General features: G+C 37.5%; 1 protein-coding gene across 1 annotated transcript in view; it reads left to right on the forward strand.

Moving 5' to 3' along the window:
• PTPN21 (protein tyrosine phosphatase non-receptor type 21) overlaps window positions 1-18,279 on the forward strand; it is a 63,590-nt gene that overhangs the window by 17,811 nt on the left and 27,500 nt on the right. Inside the window, exons 3-8 of the mRNA XM_074365174.1 lie at window positions 7,800-7,969; window positions 11,617-11,714; window positions 12,966-13,033; window positions 13,836-13,906; window positions 15,864-15,951; window positions 16,354-16,442. Coding sequence (XP_074221275.1) covers window positions 7,800-7,969; window positions 11,617-11,714; window positions 12,966-13,033; window positions 13,836-13,906; window positions 15,864-15,951; window positions 16,354-16,442 — 584 coding nt within the window. The remainder of the gene's footprint in view (window positions 1-7,799; window positions 7,970-11,616; window positions 11,715-12,965; window positions 13,034-13,835; window positions 13,907-15,863; window positions 15,952-16,353; window positions 16,443-18,279) is intronic.

The following is an 18,279-nucleotide window of genomic DNA, read 5'->3' on the forward strand; positions in this document are numbered from 1 at the left end:
TTTTGTAACCGTGTAACTTGTTTTTACTGTAGTTTGCATAGCAGGAACAGTTATCTGTATAATTTTAGGGGAGTAGCTTGAACACTTAAATCACTATGAAGAAATCATTGAATAACTTTATGAAAACTGCTGATGTGTTTGTTCAGAACAAAATAGGAAAGGGTGAATGTAAACATACAACAATGCAAAAGTTTCACAAAAATTATTCAGTGATAACTGAGGCTTGATCTAGAGGAAGCTAGAAGCTTCAGATATTTAGAGGCTTCTATTGGAATGAGGTTCCCACAGGCCAAGTCAACTTGCTTTGGTCACCAGTGGGAGTAGATGGAGCTGTGGAAAAAGAGAAGCTAAGTGGAGGTCAAATTTCTTATTGGGAAGGGGACTGGGAAGTTAGATAAGGAGTGATGGGAGGCATGGACCAAAAGGGTGGTTTATGGGGAAATTTTTATTACAATTCAACCAAGCCCATAAACAATACAGGACATGCATAGCCCCAAAAATTTGGACTCAAGGAAGAGAAAAACACATGGTTTTGAGAAACTATTGTAGACCAAGTATTGACTGGTAATAGTTGAAATTTCAGGTACACAGGGGGCCTGTCTGTGTCAAAGTTTTTGTGTTTTTAAAAAAAAAGTGAAAGGTCCCGGTAACTTTTAAATAAAAGAAGATGTTAGTTTGATGATTATTTGGACAGGTAAATTTTTAAAAAATTTTTAATTGAAGTGTAGTTGATTTACTGGACAGGTATATCTTCAAGGAGGAAGCATGCTTGACTCAAGTTTTGTTCTATTTTCTCAGACACACCTGAAGAGATCCTATCTGCTAAACTTATATACTCATAGCAAATATTATGAGTGCTTTTATCAGCACAGTTATAACTTAACAAATTACTTCACCATAACTTTTTGAGGAAGGTAAGGTATGTGTTATTTTCCCTATGGATGAACTGAGACTCAGTGAGGAAGTGATTTGCTTAAGAGCTGGTGAATGGTGGAACCAGGATTCAGAAGCCAAGTCTTCGGACCACCAGTCTGTGCACTTGGCAGCTATTGGAATTACAGGCATAGCCCCCTACAGGAAATAGAAGTAACAGCAGTTCCCCAAACAGCCAAAATTGAAGTATCTTTCATAGCTTTGGAGAATATGGTTGAACTTACAAGTGAAGTAATGAAACCTCAGTTGGCTCAAGTTCTGTAAAGCTGTATATAAAATAAGTTGTTTTTCTAACCATATTTTGGAAATGAAACAACTTTCATTATTAACTTTGCCTAATAACCAAGGAGTACTCTTTTATCCAAACTATTTTTAAGGACAGTACTTAGAAAACTTTATAAACCTCTCTACCCATCTTAAACAAAAGGACACTGACTAATCATTAGCAACAGTGGTTGTTGTTAAACACAACACTAAGTAATGTTTACTTATTTGTTCCTTTGAAAAATAACTGCGGACTACTGTGCCTTTGTATTTCTTTATAACTTCTTTTGAAAGGATTTTTGTTTGTATGTGTCCTTTCTTGGTGAAAGAGTATTACCCATCACTTCCTGCTCCTGCCAACATGCTGTTTAACGAGTCTTTTCCTTTTAATTTGTCCTCTTTTAATCTGCTTTTAATTAGATAGCCAAATCACTCAACTCATTAACAACTGTGTGTATAATTAGAAAAAAAAAAGTTGGGTAAAAGAGAAGGAGAAATTTCTTCTTTGTCAAGGGGATGTATTTTGCAACTTAGATTTTGACAAATTTTTTTTAATTACTCAAAAACATTTTTGCCTATTCAGTGTTCAGATAGTTGAGTTTGCCAGGCACTTGTCATACTGTACAAAATCTTGACCTAAGTATAGATATTAGGAAATATAATTAACCCATGACTAGGTTCATCTATTTCTGGTTCATTTTTTTTCCTTTAGACTTTTTCAAATAAACTGAATTTGATGTATTTTTTTGGAAAGTTTTTAAATTCTTTATTTGATTTTAATTATGAGTAGTTCTGATCTTACCTTTTTTGGGATGAAATTCACAAACATGAAATTCACATGACAGAAAGTTAACCATTTTAAAGTAAATAATGTGATGTCATTTAGTACATTCATATTACTTACCTCTATCTAGTTCCAAAGCTTTTTTATTGCCCTAGAAGGAAATCCTCTACCCAATAAGCAGTTAGTCCCCATTCCTCCATACTCTCACCCCTCAACAACCACCAGTCTACCTTCTGTCTCTATGGATTTTTCTATTCTAGATCTTTCCTTTAAATGGAATAATGCAGAATGTGACTTTTTATGTCTGTCTTCTTTCACTTAGCATGATATTTTTGAGGTCTATCCATGTTGTAGCGTACATCTACTTTTTTTTCAATAGAGCAGCTATTTAATTAATTAATTTATTTAACTTTCAAAAAATTTAAATTTTTTTTGCTAATGGAGGTATTGGGGATTGAACCCAGGATCTCATGGATGCTAAGCACGTGTGCTCTACTGCTGAGCTATACTCACCCCCTACTTTATTTTTAATTATTGAATAATGCTTCATTGTATGTATATTCTATAATTTGATTATCTTTTCATCTATTTATGGACACTTGGGTTATTTCCATCTTTTAGCTATTGCACATAGCCCTGCTATAAACATGTGTGTACACATATTTATTTGAGCACCTATTTTTAGTTCTTTGAGGGGAATATATAGGAGTGGAATTGCTGTGTCATATGGTAATTATATGTTTTATTTTTTGAGGAGCTGCCAAACTGTTTTCCATAGCAGCTGAACCATTTTATATTCCTACCAGCAGTGTATAAGGGTTCTAATTTCTCTACTTCCTCAGCAACACTTACTTTCTGTTTCAAGTTATATCCAACCTAATGGGTGTGGAGTGGTATCTCATTGTGGTTCTGAGTTGCATTTCACTAAAGATGGGGTGGTTGAGCATTTTTTCATGTTTCTTGGCCATTTATATATATTTTTTGGAGAAATATCTATTCAACTCCTTTGCCTATTTTTAAAATTGGGTTGTTTGTTCTTTTGATGTTGTTGTGTGAGTTCTTTACATATTCTAGATACCAGACTCTTATCAAATATATGATTTGCAAATATTTTCTCCCATTCTGTAGGTTGTCTTTTTGCTTTCTTGATTTGGTCCTTTGATGCATGCAGTTTTTAATTTTGTTGAAGTCAAATTTATCTGTTTTTTCCTTTTGTTGCTCATGCTTTTGGCACTTCAAGAATCTTATTTCCAAATTCATGAAGTTGTGAAGGTTTACTCCTATGTTTTCTTCCAAAGAGTTTTATGATTTAGTTCTTATATTTAGGACATTGATCCAGTTTAAGTTAATTTTTTGTATATGGTGTGAGGTCAGGGTCTAATTTTTATTCTTTTAATTGTGGGTCTTCAGTTGATCCAGAACCATTTGTTGAAGAGACTATTTTTCTCCACTGAATAGTCTTTGCACTCTTGTTGAAAATCAATTGACTATAAAAGCATGGGTTTATTTCTGGACTCAATTCAGTATCATTGGTCTAAATGTCTCTCCTTATACCAGTACCTCACTGTTTTGATTATGGTAGCTTAGCGGTAAGTTTTAAAATTAGAAAGTGTGGATCTCCCAACTTTATTCTTTTTTTATATTGTTTTGCCTATTTGGAGTCCCTTGCAATTCACATAAATTTGAGGATTGGTTTTTCCATTTCTGTGAAAAAAGCTGTTGAAATTTTGGTAGGGATTGCATTTGAATCTGTAGGTCACTTTGGATAGTGTTGCCATCTTAACAATACTAAGTGTTCCATTTGAGAACTTTTCCGTTTAATTTCTTTCAGCCATGTTTTGTATTGTTTACCATACACATCTTTTCACCTCTTTGGTTTAAGTTTATTTTTAAATGTTTTATTCTTTTGGATGCTATTATAAGTTAATTGTTTTCTTAATTTCTCTTTTGAATTTTCCGTTGCTGGTGTACAGAATCCATACTGAGTTTTGCAAGTTGAAATCCTTGAACTTTGCTGAGTTTATTGGCTTGAGGAGTTTTTTTGTCGTTGTTAGTTTTTGGTCTTTTGATAGGGACTTTTTTTTTTTTTTAAGAAAGGCCACAAGGTGTGGGGGTTAGGTGCTCAGGTTAAAGTAGAATTAGGTACACACTCCACAGGCAAGAGTGCAGGCCGTCTCCAAAGAGGAGGGAGCAAGAGAAGTGGCCACGAGGCTCGTGTTGCCAGTTTTTATGGGCTTGGTAGCTTCATATGCTAACAAGTGGGAGGACCATTTTAACTACCTTGGGAAAAGGGCTGGGATTCCCAGGAAGTTGGCCATTGCCCACTCTTTGACCTTTTATAGTTAGCCTTGGAGCTTTGGCTAGAATTTCTAGTGCACCGTTGACTAGCATGGGCATACTTGTCTTGTTCCTAATCTTAGGGGAAAGTCTTTCACTCTTTTACCATTTAGTGTCATGTTCCCTGTGGGTTTTTCATAAATGCTCTTGAAGTTGAGAAGTTCTCTTGTATTCCTAGGTTTCTAAGTATTTTTATCATGAAATGGCATTAGGTTTTGTCAAATGCTTTTTCTGTGTCAATTTTGTTGATTGTGTTTTTCCCTTCATATCGGTAATGTATCACATTGATTGGTTTTTGTGTGAACCACTTTTGCACTCCTGGGTTGAATCCCACTTGGTCATGGTGTATAATCCTTTTAGTGTGCTGTTGAATTCAGTTTGCTAGTATTTTGTTGCGGATCTACACATCTATGGTTATGAGGGATATTGCTCTATAGTTGTCTTTCCTGGTGGTGTCGTTGATCTGGCTTTGATATCAGGATAATGCTGGCCTATAGAATGAGGAAGGAAATGTTCTCTACTTGTCTCTGATTTTTTTCCCGCCCTTTGTTTGCTTTATGGATGGGTTTTAAATTATTTTGAAAAGTTAATTACCCAGCTTCTCAAGATTATCATCCAAAACAAATCCCCCCAAATGGACTTACACAAACAATTCTATGCCTGATGAAAATTTAATCACAGTATTTTGTTGCTCAAACTCTACATGCCTGTCTTAGAAACAAACCATATTACAGTTAAAAAATCTTGTGGAATCAGGTGTTGTTATTTTATTTTGTATGTGTAGAAATTCTAAGAAAGCATTGAATCCAAGGATTGTAGTGTTATGAGATTTTAGTTACTCATACATTTATAAACATTTCTAGCAGCAATTTTAGAAATATAATACCTCCTTGGGAGTATTTTACAAGACATGAACTTTAGTTTGGCTAACCTTAACTACTGCTTAAGATAGAACTTGAACACAGTGACAAGTACCAAAGCAGATACTTTACTGCAACATAAAATGGGTTAATGTTCAAATGTCTAAAATCTTATACTCTCCTATATCTAAAATAGCTAATCAGCAAATAATTTGCTAAATCTATATTCAGCTATTTGCACAATTAAAGTTCTACTTCTTTATAGGTATATAATCTGTGAAAAACTATGGAATTTCACAAATCTATTTCTTTTTGACTTTCTATCCATATGTAACATGAGTAATAAATGCATTGCTAAAATAAATACACTTAACATATTTTAAGAGTTTATTTCTTTCAGAATGTGCTTTATTTGGAATGTTAGTAGATTATTCAGGTATTTTCTTATAATTATGTCATGATCAGCTCGCAAAAGGGGCAACCACAAATTATATAATAAACCTGTAGTTTTATAATTCTATTTAAAATTTTGTGTTTGGAGCATTCAAGTCCAACTAGATTTAAAGGAAAAAATAATGTATATAAACAGTATTTTTAAGACCTTTCAATTTTGGTTAAAAGTGAAATACCATTATGACCAAAACAATTTTAGATCCTAAAGAAAGCCTAGTCTTTTGCATTTTTTTTTTAACTTTTTGTGGGGGAGTTGTAATTAGGCTTATTTATTTATTTTTGTAGGAGGTACTGGGGATTGAACCCAGGACCTCGTGCATGCTAGGCATGCACTGTACCACTTGTCTTTTGTGTTTATGGCAAAAAATAAATATTTGTAGAATTAAATGCATAGCAGTGGTATGTGTTATAGACCTAACATGATACATGCAGTCCAGTTCTAAGAACACAAAACACAAATAAAATGAACAGAAATGTATTATGTTGTAATCAATCTAAATAAATGTAATTAGAAGAGGGTTTTTTTTTTTTTGCAGGGTCTTTTAATTGGTTTTTGTTGGTGTTTAGCAGAGTAGGTAAAACTAAACAAAAAAAAATAGCGGTTTTCTAGTGACAAAATGCATTCATATGTTTTGCATTTAGGTCTCATGATGGAATTATGAGGGAGGTATTACCTTATTCTACACCTGAGAAAACTCAGTTGGACTGATTCTTTCCACTTCACAGCTAGCAAGTGTTAGAAATTAAACAGGACTTCAGACTTTAAGCAACATTTTCTATTGACAGGTCTTTCTTTCCTTGTAGAAAATTATAAGATGAAATTAATATAGAGGACATGTTCATATAATTACTCTTTTTCTCTGTAAGTTGAAAACTTTTTTTTGAGGATTACAGGTTAAAGAAGTAGCTTGAGTATTATTATTTCTCGTTTTATTTGTTGTTACTCCAAAGCTGTATTATCCAGTACAATGCCACTAGATGTTTGCAGCTATTTAAGTAAATTAAAGTTAAGTAACATTAAAAATTTAGTTCTTCAGCTGCACTGGCCATATTTCATGTGCTTGATAGGCACATGTAGCTCGTGGCTGTTACATTGGAGAGTGCAGATCCAGAACAGTCCCATCATCATAGTAAGTTCTATTCGACACTGTTGCTCCTGAGTCTAGAACAAAGCAGTGATTTTTCCAGTTGCCTTGGTCTGTAAATTGATTTTGAGGCGAATATTAGCAGGGACCCAAGGCTGTCATTTCAACCCCTAAGTGCATTAGCACCCTTTAAGGTGATGACCAAGCCCAGGGTTAGGACTGGTTTACCTGAACAGTTTCGTTACACATCAGCTGAGATCGGAGATGTTTTTTGGGGGGGTTGGTTGGGTGGTAATTAGATTTACTTATTTATTTATTTTTAGTGGAGGTACTAGGGATTGAACCCAGGACCTCTTGAGCTGTATACCCTTCCCCTAGATCTGAATGCTAATATCTGGGTATTTTTTGTAAACCTCTGGGTAAGACACTTAAGTTATTTTACTGCTTTAGGTATAGCTTTTCTGTGTGTGTGTGTGTGTGTGTGTGTGTGTAACTGTATCTGTCTGTATGTGTATTTACCTACAGCATTATAGTTGCTTTAAATTTGTATCTAATGAACTTTGAGGGACAAAAAAGTGTTGCAATTGCATCTTTATTACTAGAATTTGTAATATTTACGTGAAATTATTTATTTATAGAAGCCAAAATTGAGTGTAGTGATAAGTTGGATGAACACTAATCTAGTCAGAATTCAACTAGGTAGAACCCCAGTTATGTTTATTAAAAAATATTAATTATTATATATTTGGTATCTTGATAATTTAAAAACTAAACTTTTTTTCAGTATGTTTTTTGTTGAACTTATGTAAGATTGTATAGCACCTGCTGCATTCTGATGTCTAGGCGTTTTTCTGTGCAGGGTTCAAGAAATTGTCTGTAAGGATAATTGACTTTTCGCTTCTATTTCCTGAATGAGTATCTAGATACGGGTAGCTCTGGCCTTTTCTCCCCCTTCAGGTTTTGCTGTGGTCCCTTTCTGAGAAGAGAAGCAGTAGGAGATTGTGGTCACTTGATCCCAGGTCATGGTTTAGAGCAATTCTTTTGGGCGTTTCTGCCTCCTTCAGTGACTTTCCCTCTTTCCAGATCACTTACTTCAGCCTCTGGTACTACAACAAGCAAAATCAGCGCCGGTGGGTAGATTTGGAAAAACCTCTAAAGAAGCAGCTGGATAAATATGCATTGGAACCTACTGTCTACCTTGGAGTGGTGTTTTATGTGCCTTCTGTTTCCCAGCTGCAGCAGGAGATTACCAGGTAAGAAATAATGTGCTGTTTGTTTTTAGGAAATCTAGTGGGATTAAAAAGTGAAACTAAGGTTGAAGTCAGGAGATAAGGCCAAACTTTGCCCTCTCGCCCCACATTTTTAGCCACAGTATTACATGGAGGTTCTGGTATGTGGTATGTGCTTTACTGCATGTTGCACGAGTTATGGGTTCACTAGGCACAAGGGAATGATTAAAGGACAGAATGATGTTTTCATCCTGGCTGTGAACTCTTCTTATTGTGATGTCGTCTGTCATGTTTTTGTTGATTTGTTTCTGATCTTTGTAACAGTGAAATGAGAGAGATTTAAAAAAACAATTAGACACAAAATCTGTATTTACTCATCAAGGAAATGTGTGGAAGAAGGGCCCTTCCAGTTCTGACCCCAGTAACCGTGTATGCACAGATGGGGGAGGTCAGTGGGGAGACAGAGGGGTGTTGGAGGTCAGGGGGTTTTGGCCAGTTAGTGCACTTAGACGGGACAAAGGCAGAAGGGGAAGAATGTATGAGGGAATGGCATAGAGGAACTAAATGGTCTTTTTTTTTTTTTTTCCCCTTGAAGATAAAGAGAAAAAAAAACAAGGAATAAAATTTGCATTCTTGAGCCTGCCTTTCACATTCTCCAAAATCCACAACTGCCTTATCTTTTTAACCCTGTTTTTAACATTACTTTCAAGCCAAGCTGAGTTCACTACTTGCAGGGTCCTGAACATGCTGCATGCCTTTTCACCTTTGTGCCTTACCCCTGTCTTTTATATTTATGTACTGGAATCCTGTTCATCTGAATTTTAGTTCAAAAGGCACCCTCCTTGATAAAGCTTCTGTGACATCCTCCCCTTCTCCCCCCGTCAGGCTGGAATGAGCTCCGTCCTAGAATTTGCTTGTACTTATGTCAAGATGGCAGTTGTCATAGCCTTTCATTATAGTTATTTGTATACATATCTTTTTCTTAGATTTTTAAACCCATTTTTTTAACCCATATTTTCTTTAACTTTGCCTTTCGAACAATATTTAACACACTGCCCAGCGGATGGAAGAATTTGGTACTGCCCTGTGTTTGTGAAATATTCTTTTTAAGTACCGAGTTCACAGATGATTATTGGGAAAAGATGCAAAAAACCAAAAATCCAGAATCAGGTTGTAGGGATGAGCATGCCTTGACTGTAGAACAGATCTGAGATACAAATATGGAAGAGAGAAGCAGAGCCAAAAGGAGAAAACAGCAGCGGACCACTTTGACTCATGTACTGAAACATTTATTGAAGATATAATATGGTCTGTAATACACACACACACACACACACACATACACACATATATATCCTGGTTGCTTCCATTAAAGGATTTTAGGGACAGTGGGATAATATAAGGAAAGATAATAAAAGCAACCACTTCTGTTCTTTACTGTATGTTTGGCACTATCCCAAGCTCTTTCTACTTGTTAATTCATTTAATTCTCACAACAAATCCTACGAGGTAGGTACTGTTACTATCTCTGTTTTGTAGGTGAGGAAACCAAGACACGGAAAGGCTAATAACTCCCTTGCCCAAGGCCATGTTGATAGTGTGCAGTGGCCTGAGATTTAAACTCAGGCTAGCTCCTGAGTCCTTGCTCTCAACCATTGTATTCTATGGACTATAGTATAAAAATTCTAAAAAATAAAGATGAAAATACTAGAAAAATCTCTAACTGGAGATTTGTGGCAGTTAAGAACATGAGCTTTGGGGTCATTTGGACCTGGATTCAAACCCCAGTGGGGCCTTCCCCTGTGGATTTGAGCGTTTTACATAATCTCTGAGCTCCAGCTCCTCATCAGTAAAAGGTGGCTGTTAAATGGTGGAGAAAGTGGCCAGGAGGGTAGTACGAGGGTTGTCAGTGACTGGCTCTGCCTGGATTTTAGCTGTGCATTTCACGGCAGTCATGGCAACAGAAGGAATATTATGAGTCCCAAACTTCATTATCTGATAAAAAAGAGCATCCCAGTTTGCAAACATGACAGATTTTCCTAGTATTATCACTTAAAAGGAAATTTTCAGGGGGGATTTTATGTAAAAGACATTGAACCAGCAATGAGAAAATGTGGAGGAATCAACTCTCATAACAGCAAAAATACAATGTATGGCAAAAAAAGAAAAAAAATTCTGTGAGAGGCTAAGTTAATGTGGTCCAGATGTGCTGCTTTCCAGTGATTTGATTTAAGGAGAGAACCAAGAATACTGAGAGTGGAATATGTGGACAGCATACTCAATAGATAGACTTCTTTAAATACAGCCTTTAAGTAGATGTTTGAAAGGAGCCACTGAAGAAAGTTTCAAGGTCTCCTCTTTGGCAAGATCTCAGAGTTACCAGCATTCTGTTTGCCGATTGAGGGAAATCTACAGATTCTGCTACGAGCAGGTAGAAGGGGATAAGTTGGATCTAAATGATTCTTATTAAAATGGGTAGTATTTTGGTCAGGTTCTGACAAAACAAAGAATGGAAACCTCAGAGGTAGCTAAAATAGGATGATGTAAGGACGCGCAGGCTCTCGGGAATTCAGTTGTGAACTGTAACTGAGTTGTGCTTCGTAGACAATAAACAGACATCAAACCTGGACAAGATTCTGGATTCAAGATGGTTCTGTGGACTGTATTGGCAGAGGGTCGGTGGATCTTCATTGAACACCGTATCCCCAGCATCTAGAACAATGCTTGATGCAAAGTAGGCCCTAGTAATTACCTAGGTGAATAAATAACAGGAAGGCAGAATACATCTTCACTGTAGACCTTTATCACAATGGAGAAGTGACAGATGAAATATTGATGGTTGGCTGAAAGTAGATGACTGCTGATAGTAATGACAACAGCTGTTTATTAAACGCCAGCTATGTGTTAGCGGTATCATGCTAAGACTGTTACATAGATGCCTTGATACGTTCAGCCTTGTGAAGGGGTAATGGTACCCTATTTTCCTGGTGAAAATTTAAACCCACAGATAATGACTTGCCCAGGTTCGGGCAAAATGCTAAGTTGGAGATCTGGAATTTAATCTAGGTCTGCCTGACTAAAGCTTGTGCTGGTTACTAGTGCCCTATATGTTGAAAGCATAAACAGAAGTAAAGCCCCATTACAGGAGAATTAAGAAAGCATCTTAGTAGCCATTCTGTTTGGTGTTTCATCAAAGAGTATTTTAATATAAGCCTGGTCTGAATTATCAGGAACTGGTTCCTTCTGGCTTTACTTTCCAGGGCTGGGAAAGTCTTACATCGCCAAGTTACTAATTAGAGTTTTTAAAGTAAAGATTGGCCATTGATTCTCTGTTTCTCTGTCTAAGAAGAACAAAACTCAGGGACTGTTTTACTACAGGGTATCAGACAGATGACCAGCTGTCTTATAGATTATAGTAGTTTGTAGCTTTGAAATAAATACAGTTAAGGATAAGTGACTCAATAACTTGATTGTATTGTGTGTGTGTGTGTGTATGTGTTTGCAGGTATAGATACAGTCAGGGACATTTCTGTCATTCTTCGAAACCATCTGAGCTTAAGATTTTGGCTAGTTTATGCTCCTCTATGAAATTATGATAAAATGCATTGTGTCTTAATTGAGGATAATACTGATACTGACTTTTAAAAACTGACCTTTTTTTTTTAAAATAGGTATCAGTATTATCTACAGCTGAAGAAAGATATCTTGGAAGGAAACATTCCTTGTACATTAGAACAAGCAATTCAGCTAGCAGGCTTAGCTGTTCAAGGTAAGTAACGGCAGTTGATAATGTAATAGATCTATCAGGTTGAAATGTGTGTCAAACAGAAATAGCAAGGGATTCTTAAAGTAACTGACTTTATAGAAAGTACTATAGAGTAGTTTTCTACATTAGTGAAATGTTACTCTGTTATCTAAGGGGCTTCCTTGTGGGGAAAAATGAGCTTGGGTTACCTCAGTGGATTACCTCAACCTTCAGGAACGTTAAGCATGTTATCAAATGTCAACCGAGCAAACAGACCAAAAGTAGAGAGGAAATACACACACACGCACACACACATAGCATTCAATATGCTGTGTGTTCCTCTAGTTCAAGGACTGGGTCTGCGGCTAGCTAGTATTTTCGGAAGAAAGATCAACCAAACAAGGAGGTCATGTTTGCTTATACTGTAAGCATGCGTCATTTGTTTGGTTTCTTAAATAGTTGTCCTAGATTATAGAGCATCAATCATAATAAATAGTTTTGCATTTCACAAGTATTTTTGAGTTGTTTAATTGTCATTTTTCACGTGACAAATATTTACGTGTATGTAATATAGTTTGGGAAGACTTACGATGGGCATTATTTCAAATGATAACTGGCATTTAGTCTTGGGAATTGAAATTTAATCAGAAGAATTATGAATAAAATCCCTTCAGATACTAGCAGGCATGGAGACACGTATCATTTCTAGACAAACAGATGCCTGGTATATATGGAGCCACATTCCTTTTCAAGGTACTTTGAATCTTCTTAAGTGTCGTCTTTGGCTTTAAGAGTTAATTTTTCCATAAGTTTTTTGCTGAACTGTCAATTTTTTTAACAACTAAAAGTTTCTAAACAAATACATCCTATAACATGTTTAGATGATCTAATTCTGTCCCCTAGAGGCAATCACTACTATGAACAGTTTGGTTTCTTCCTGACATTTTTCTGGGTATAAGTAGGCACACGTGATTATAGGGTAGGTTTTGTTTATTTTTTAGTGATAAAAAATGAAGTCATTTGTATGTAATTTTAACTTGTTTTTTCACTTTATTAAAGGCATTTTTTCTAAGTCAAGACACATAAATTTACCCAATTAATGTTTTTAAAAAGATATTTTAAAAATACATACTTTATAAGCTGTAAGGCAAATTTGACTTCTGAAAACTTCCAAATCATAAGCATACCATCTGCCTACTGCACATTGAATTTAGTTGTGCATATTTGCTTCCAATTAAACATAATTGACATGTGAATATTTGTCATTTTATATAGCTGACTTTGGTGACTTTGATCAGTATGAATCCCAGGACTTCCTTCAGAAATTTGCCTTGTTTCCTGTGGTAAGAATTCTTTTGACATTGGGCCTTTTAATAAACAGTTTATTTCTATACCCTTAATGACCCCTGAAATGAAGTCCATATGGTAGACTTACTAGGCAGGAATAGAGTTAAAAAATCAATTCCTTCTTATAAACAGCAACTCAGAGGCTTTCCCTGTTGTGGTGTTCTGGTCCTTGTAAACCCACAGAAACTGAAGGATCTGTGGTCACTGGGCCGCAGCCAGAGAAACTCATTTTGTGTTTGGATGGGAGTTTAAAGAGAGGGACTCATTTCCAGCTTCTGAGGAACCACACAGAAGTTTTGCTTTTAACTGAAGGCTCAAAACCTCATAAAGTTGTGCTGAAATGAATTTGGTTTCTCGTCAGCAATTTAAGGAGTAGATGAAAGAAAGACACTACCTTCTAGTTTTTAAAGTCCCTACTGATGGAACTGAGGGGAAAACGGTGCATTGGAACAGCTACAGGAGGTGGTAGGCTTCTCCTGAGTGTCCACACAGCCAGCCAGGGAACACACAAGATGCTGTTATGTGCTGGGCTTGGCACTGGCTGATGGATGTGTTACCAACCTGAAATAAACCATCTGAAACTTTCTCGGAGATGAATTGAGAAGAGGGCAAGTGTTTTGGCTCCTGAGCAGAAGCCACTTAATTCCTTAGATTATAATTACATACTTAAGCAAAGCTTTCACATATTAATAGAGTCCTAGTTTTGCCTGCTGGTTGACAAGAGTCAGTAACAGCATGAATTCTTCTAGGAAATTTGGGTGACTTGTTTACATACTCACCGCAGTGTGTTTTCTTCAGGGGTGGTTACAAGATGAAAAAGTACTGGAAGAAGCTACTCAAAAAGTGGCCTTGCTGCATCAGAAATACAGGTAACGCCGAGAAACGGAAGAAGTGTAGAACTGACGCCTGTTTGAGTTTGAACCGTGCGCTGACACCATTCAGCCTGGAGCTTTGCTGCTGCTGCTGCTGCTGCAACCACTGCTAGTTCCGAGGAGCCAACATTTGCAGAGCACTCTCTGTGTACTCCGTGCTCCTCTGAGCTCTTACCCACGTTAACTCATTTATTGTTCATGTTTGATCATTGATGAAACTGGGAAAGTTGAAAGCAGCCAGTCTGTGTGCCAGTTCTTCCTGCCGTGTATGAAGAGTTTTGGTGGTGACCTCGCCCTGTGTAGGCTGATGTAAGATTAGGGAGACTTGTTTTCCTTCGTGATGTGGCAAGTACAGCACCCCCTGCCCCCCTCCATCCCTCTGGGTAAGCTGTGCTGGGAACTGTGGTGCTTTCTGACCCCTGCCTCTGGGTAGACAATGACTTTCTTTGGGAATCTGTGTATTGACCTTAAGAAGAACCCTCTCCTAGAGAAGGCTAGGTCTTAGTCTAAACCGAGTACCACGCAGTTCCGACGACTTTATGTATCATTACATTCTTATAACCACTCTTTAAGGTAAATGTTATTATCTCCTTACAGATTGGGAAAATCATGCTCACAGAGACTAAATAACTTGCCCAAAGTTACAGGTGGTAGAGGTGGGATTTGAACCCAGGTCTGTCTAATTGTAACCGTCTTTCATCTCCTCCCATTAAAAATAACGTTCTGTCTTTAGTCTGTCTCCACTCGAATCCATACAGTCACTCACAAAAGATTAATCTTTCTAAAATAATCCCTTTCACCTTATTTCCCTTCTTCTCCTCAGACGTCCACAAGTCTTTTCTTGCTTTCTGCTAGCCTGAGTTCATTACTCCGGGGATTAAAGGCTTCCCACAAGTTGGTTAAATCCTGCCATTCCAGCTTTACCTTCTGCTGTCCATATGAACCTCTTCTTGCAGCATAGTTAATCCCTCAGGCACACATCACTCTGTCTTTTGTTATTTTCATTCATTCATTTGTGCATCTCATTGAAAGATAGTTTAGTGCTGTTACTCTGTATGAGGCAGAGTGCCAGATGCTATGGCACAAAGGTAAATAGAACAGTGACCTGCCATCAAAGAATATATTCCCTGTTCTGGAGCCTTATGGGATAGGCAGGACAGCCCACTGTAATAGTAATTACAGCTCATAATGAGTGCAGGGGAGAGGTGTGCACAGAATGTGATGGATCTGCTCAGAGCTGGAGCATCTGACTTAGGCTCCAGGCAACCACAGGAGGTGACAGAGAAGCCTGAGACCTGAGGGATATTAAGGATTGACCAGGTGCACAAGTGGGTGAGGGGTATACCGGGGAGTGGGATTGGCATGTGCAAAGCCTAGGGGCATGAGGGAATATGGGCTATTCAAAGAAGTGCCATTTGGGTTGGTCACAGTGTGGGGTGCCTTGTGGTGTAGGGGAGCAGCAGACGATGAGGCTGGAGAGGCAGGTATCCATGCAGCTGAGTGCCGTCCTTACCCACACTGCCTTCGTACCCACCCACCCATGTCATTCTGTCACTGGAGCTGAAAAGGATTTCCATCTTCTAACCCTTACTTCCAGTACTTACCATTTGGCATTTAGCTCACAATGCTTAGTATTGCCTGGTACTTCGGTGGTTTAAGAAAGAATTCTAGCTTTCACTGAAGGTTTTTCAGGCAGTTGTTTTATTTCCTACATTTCCCCTTGCCTGCCTGGAGTACAAGGGATAGGATCATACATAACTAACCCTCGGGATTCAGAACAGTTCTTTTGCATGTAGTTGATTTTCAGTAAATATTGATAGATTGATGTAACTAACTACAGATGCTTAGAAACTTGAAATGTTTATGATGTTTTACACCAAATTGATGCATAGTTGTTTTTTTTTAAATTTTTTAGTTTTTGTGAATAATCTGGCTAACCTCTTCTGGGTTGCAGAGGGCTCACTGCTCCTGATGCTGAAATGCTGTACATGCAGGAGGTGGAGAGAATGGATGGCTACGGCGAAGAGAGCTACCCTGCGAAGGTAAGCTTGGCACAAGGACTGGGCTCTCCAAAAGTAACCTGAATAATTTCTAAGCGAATAGTGGGCAAGCCCAGGGGCGCCCTGCTGTGCAAAGGCTGAAGATGTGCAAAAGTCTGCAAACCTAAAATCTGAGGTCCTTGTGACCAAATTTTGTAGTAAAACACATTTCTGTTTTGAAGTTCGTTCTTGGAAATGCTCTTGAAATAGTGTTCCTTAAGGAGCCCAACTCTGTTTTCATACGTATATACAAGATGGCACGTTTACACCTTGCAGACTTTTTCCCTTCACGCAGGTCTTCTGGACATTCTATGTCTGGGAAACACAGGGAGGGAAGTAGATGTAGCTGTTGTAGGTCTTTGCTTCTGCCGCCTGAGTGTTTCCTGTTGTGCTTTCTCCTTTTAGGATAGCCAAGGCAGCGACATATCCATCGGAGCGTGTCTCGAAGGCATCTTTGTGAAACATAAGAATGGAAGGCCTCCTGTGATATTTAGGTATTTTTCTGACATCTTTCTGTGGACTTTCTGTGGTTCCTGTTGGTGGTATTTTTAGTACCTATGCTAGTTATAGCGTTCACAGGTAAGTCACCCCCGGGTCTGATTGGGAAATAGAAACATGCCCTTCCTAGAATAAAATGCCACCTCACTGCCGTGGTGGTTTTTATAAGATTCTTCAAAACCAAGTTGCAGAAAATAGTGCTTAAAGTGATGGGTACCTATGAAATGCTAAAAAATATGTGACACTTTACTTACCATACTGAGGCCATTCTTTGTTTTGATGTGAATTTTTCATTTGAGCTCTGGTTTCTAGAGCTATTTCTTGGGGCAAATCTAGGTCTTTTTCTGATTCTAGTTTGTACAAAAATTCCTAAAATACCAATATGTAATCAAATTTCAATTACTTTTTTGGGGTTTTGTTTTTTTTTTTTTTGGTGGGGGGAGGTAATTAAGTTTATTTATTTATTTTTAGAAAAGGTCCTGGGGATTGAACCCAGGACCTTGTGCGTGCTAGACATGCACTCTACCACTTGAGCTATATCCTCCTCCCTTCAGTTACTTTTTATAACGTTCATTTTTTTTCTTGATTATACAAATGTGATGCTATTCGTTTACGGAAATCTTAGAATGTATCTAGTAAGAAGGACACAAAGAATATATAGTAATGTGCTGACAGTGGCCGACTCTGAACAGTGAGATTGCAGGTGATTTAATTTCCTTTTCAGTATTCTGTGTCCCAATTTATATCTTACAGATAGTAAGTTAGACCATGTTGTTCAATCCCTGCCTTTTCATTCCTTAAAATCCATAGTCTAGAAAATCCAAAGTGTCATTTCATGGAAATATTGCCAATTTTACTCTACTTTGACTCTATTGTCTCTTGATGAAAAACTTAGTTTATATTCTTTTCATTAAGTGGTAAAACATAGCATTTTTGTGTTTTGGTCCCTTTGTGTTTACCATTTCTTGGTTGATTATTATGAGCCAGGTACGATGCTGAATACCTTCTGTGTGTTTTCTCTGATAATCTTCACAGCAACTCCGAGCAGAGGGGATTACCACATTTTCCATACGGGATAATTGAGGCTTAGAAAAGCTGTGACTTGTCCAGCGTCACCCAGTTCTGAACTGGCATAACCAAGGACTCAGATTCTCCACTTCAAGCTGGACTCTTAATCACCATCTTAAAAGCTTCTTTTATTAAGAGGAATTTAATTTCCCCCCACTATTAAAACTTTCTAAACCATTTTTGCTATTTCTTCCTTAGAACTAGTTTTACCTTTTCAGATTGTTTTTCTCTAAGCTGACATCTCTACCTTCACTTCCTTTGCTTTACTACCTTCTGGGCCCTGAATTCTCCATGGTGATGATGACCACGGAAGCATGTACCTGACTTGAGGAGCAGATCCCCACGCTTAGACTGTCCTGCACTGGGTCAGGTGGCTTCCTTTTGGCAATTGCCCTCATGTCCCCAAGCTGTTCATTGTCTTCCCAGCATACTGAGTTGGGGGCGGTCAGAAAATGGCTCTGGCCTGCACCAGAAGGGCAGGGCCCTGGCATTGCTCAGAAGGCCACAGGAAAACTGGGGACATCCTGCCGGCTTCCTTCATCTCGCTGGATAGGGATTTCTGAAATTGCCTTCTTTAATATGATGCTAATAATCTTTAGGTTTAACAATTAAACACCAAATTCCTACAAATAAATTTTATTTATTTAAATAAATTTAAATAAAACTTAACATAATAGAGAAGCAAAAAAGGGGGTAAATTTTTTTCTTCCAGACCTATTTTTCCCTTTTATAAAATTATAGTTACATAATAAAATACTGATATAT

This window comes from Camelus bactrianus, chromosome 6 (genome assembly GCF_048773025.1).
Source record: "Camelus bactrianus isolate YW-2024 breed Bactrian camel chromosome 6, ASM4877302v1, whole genome shotgun sequence".
NCBI classification, from domain to species: Eukaryota; Metazoa; Chordata; class Mammalia; order Artiodactyla; family Camelidae; genus Camelus; species Camelus bactrianus.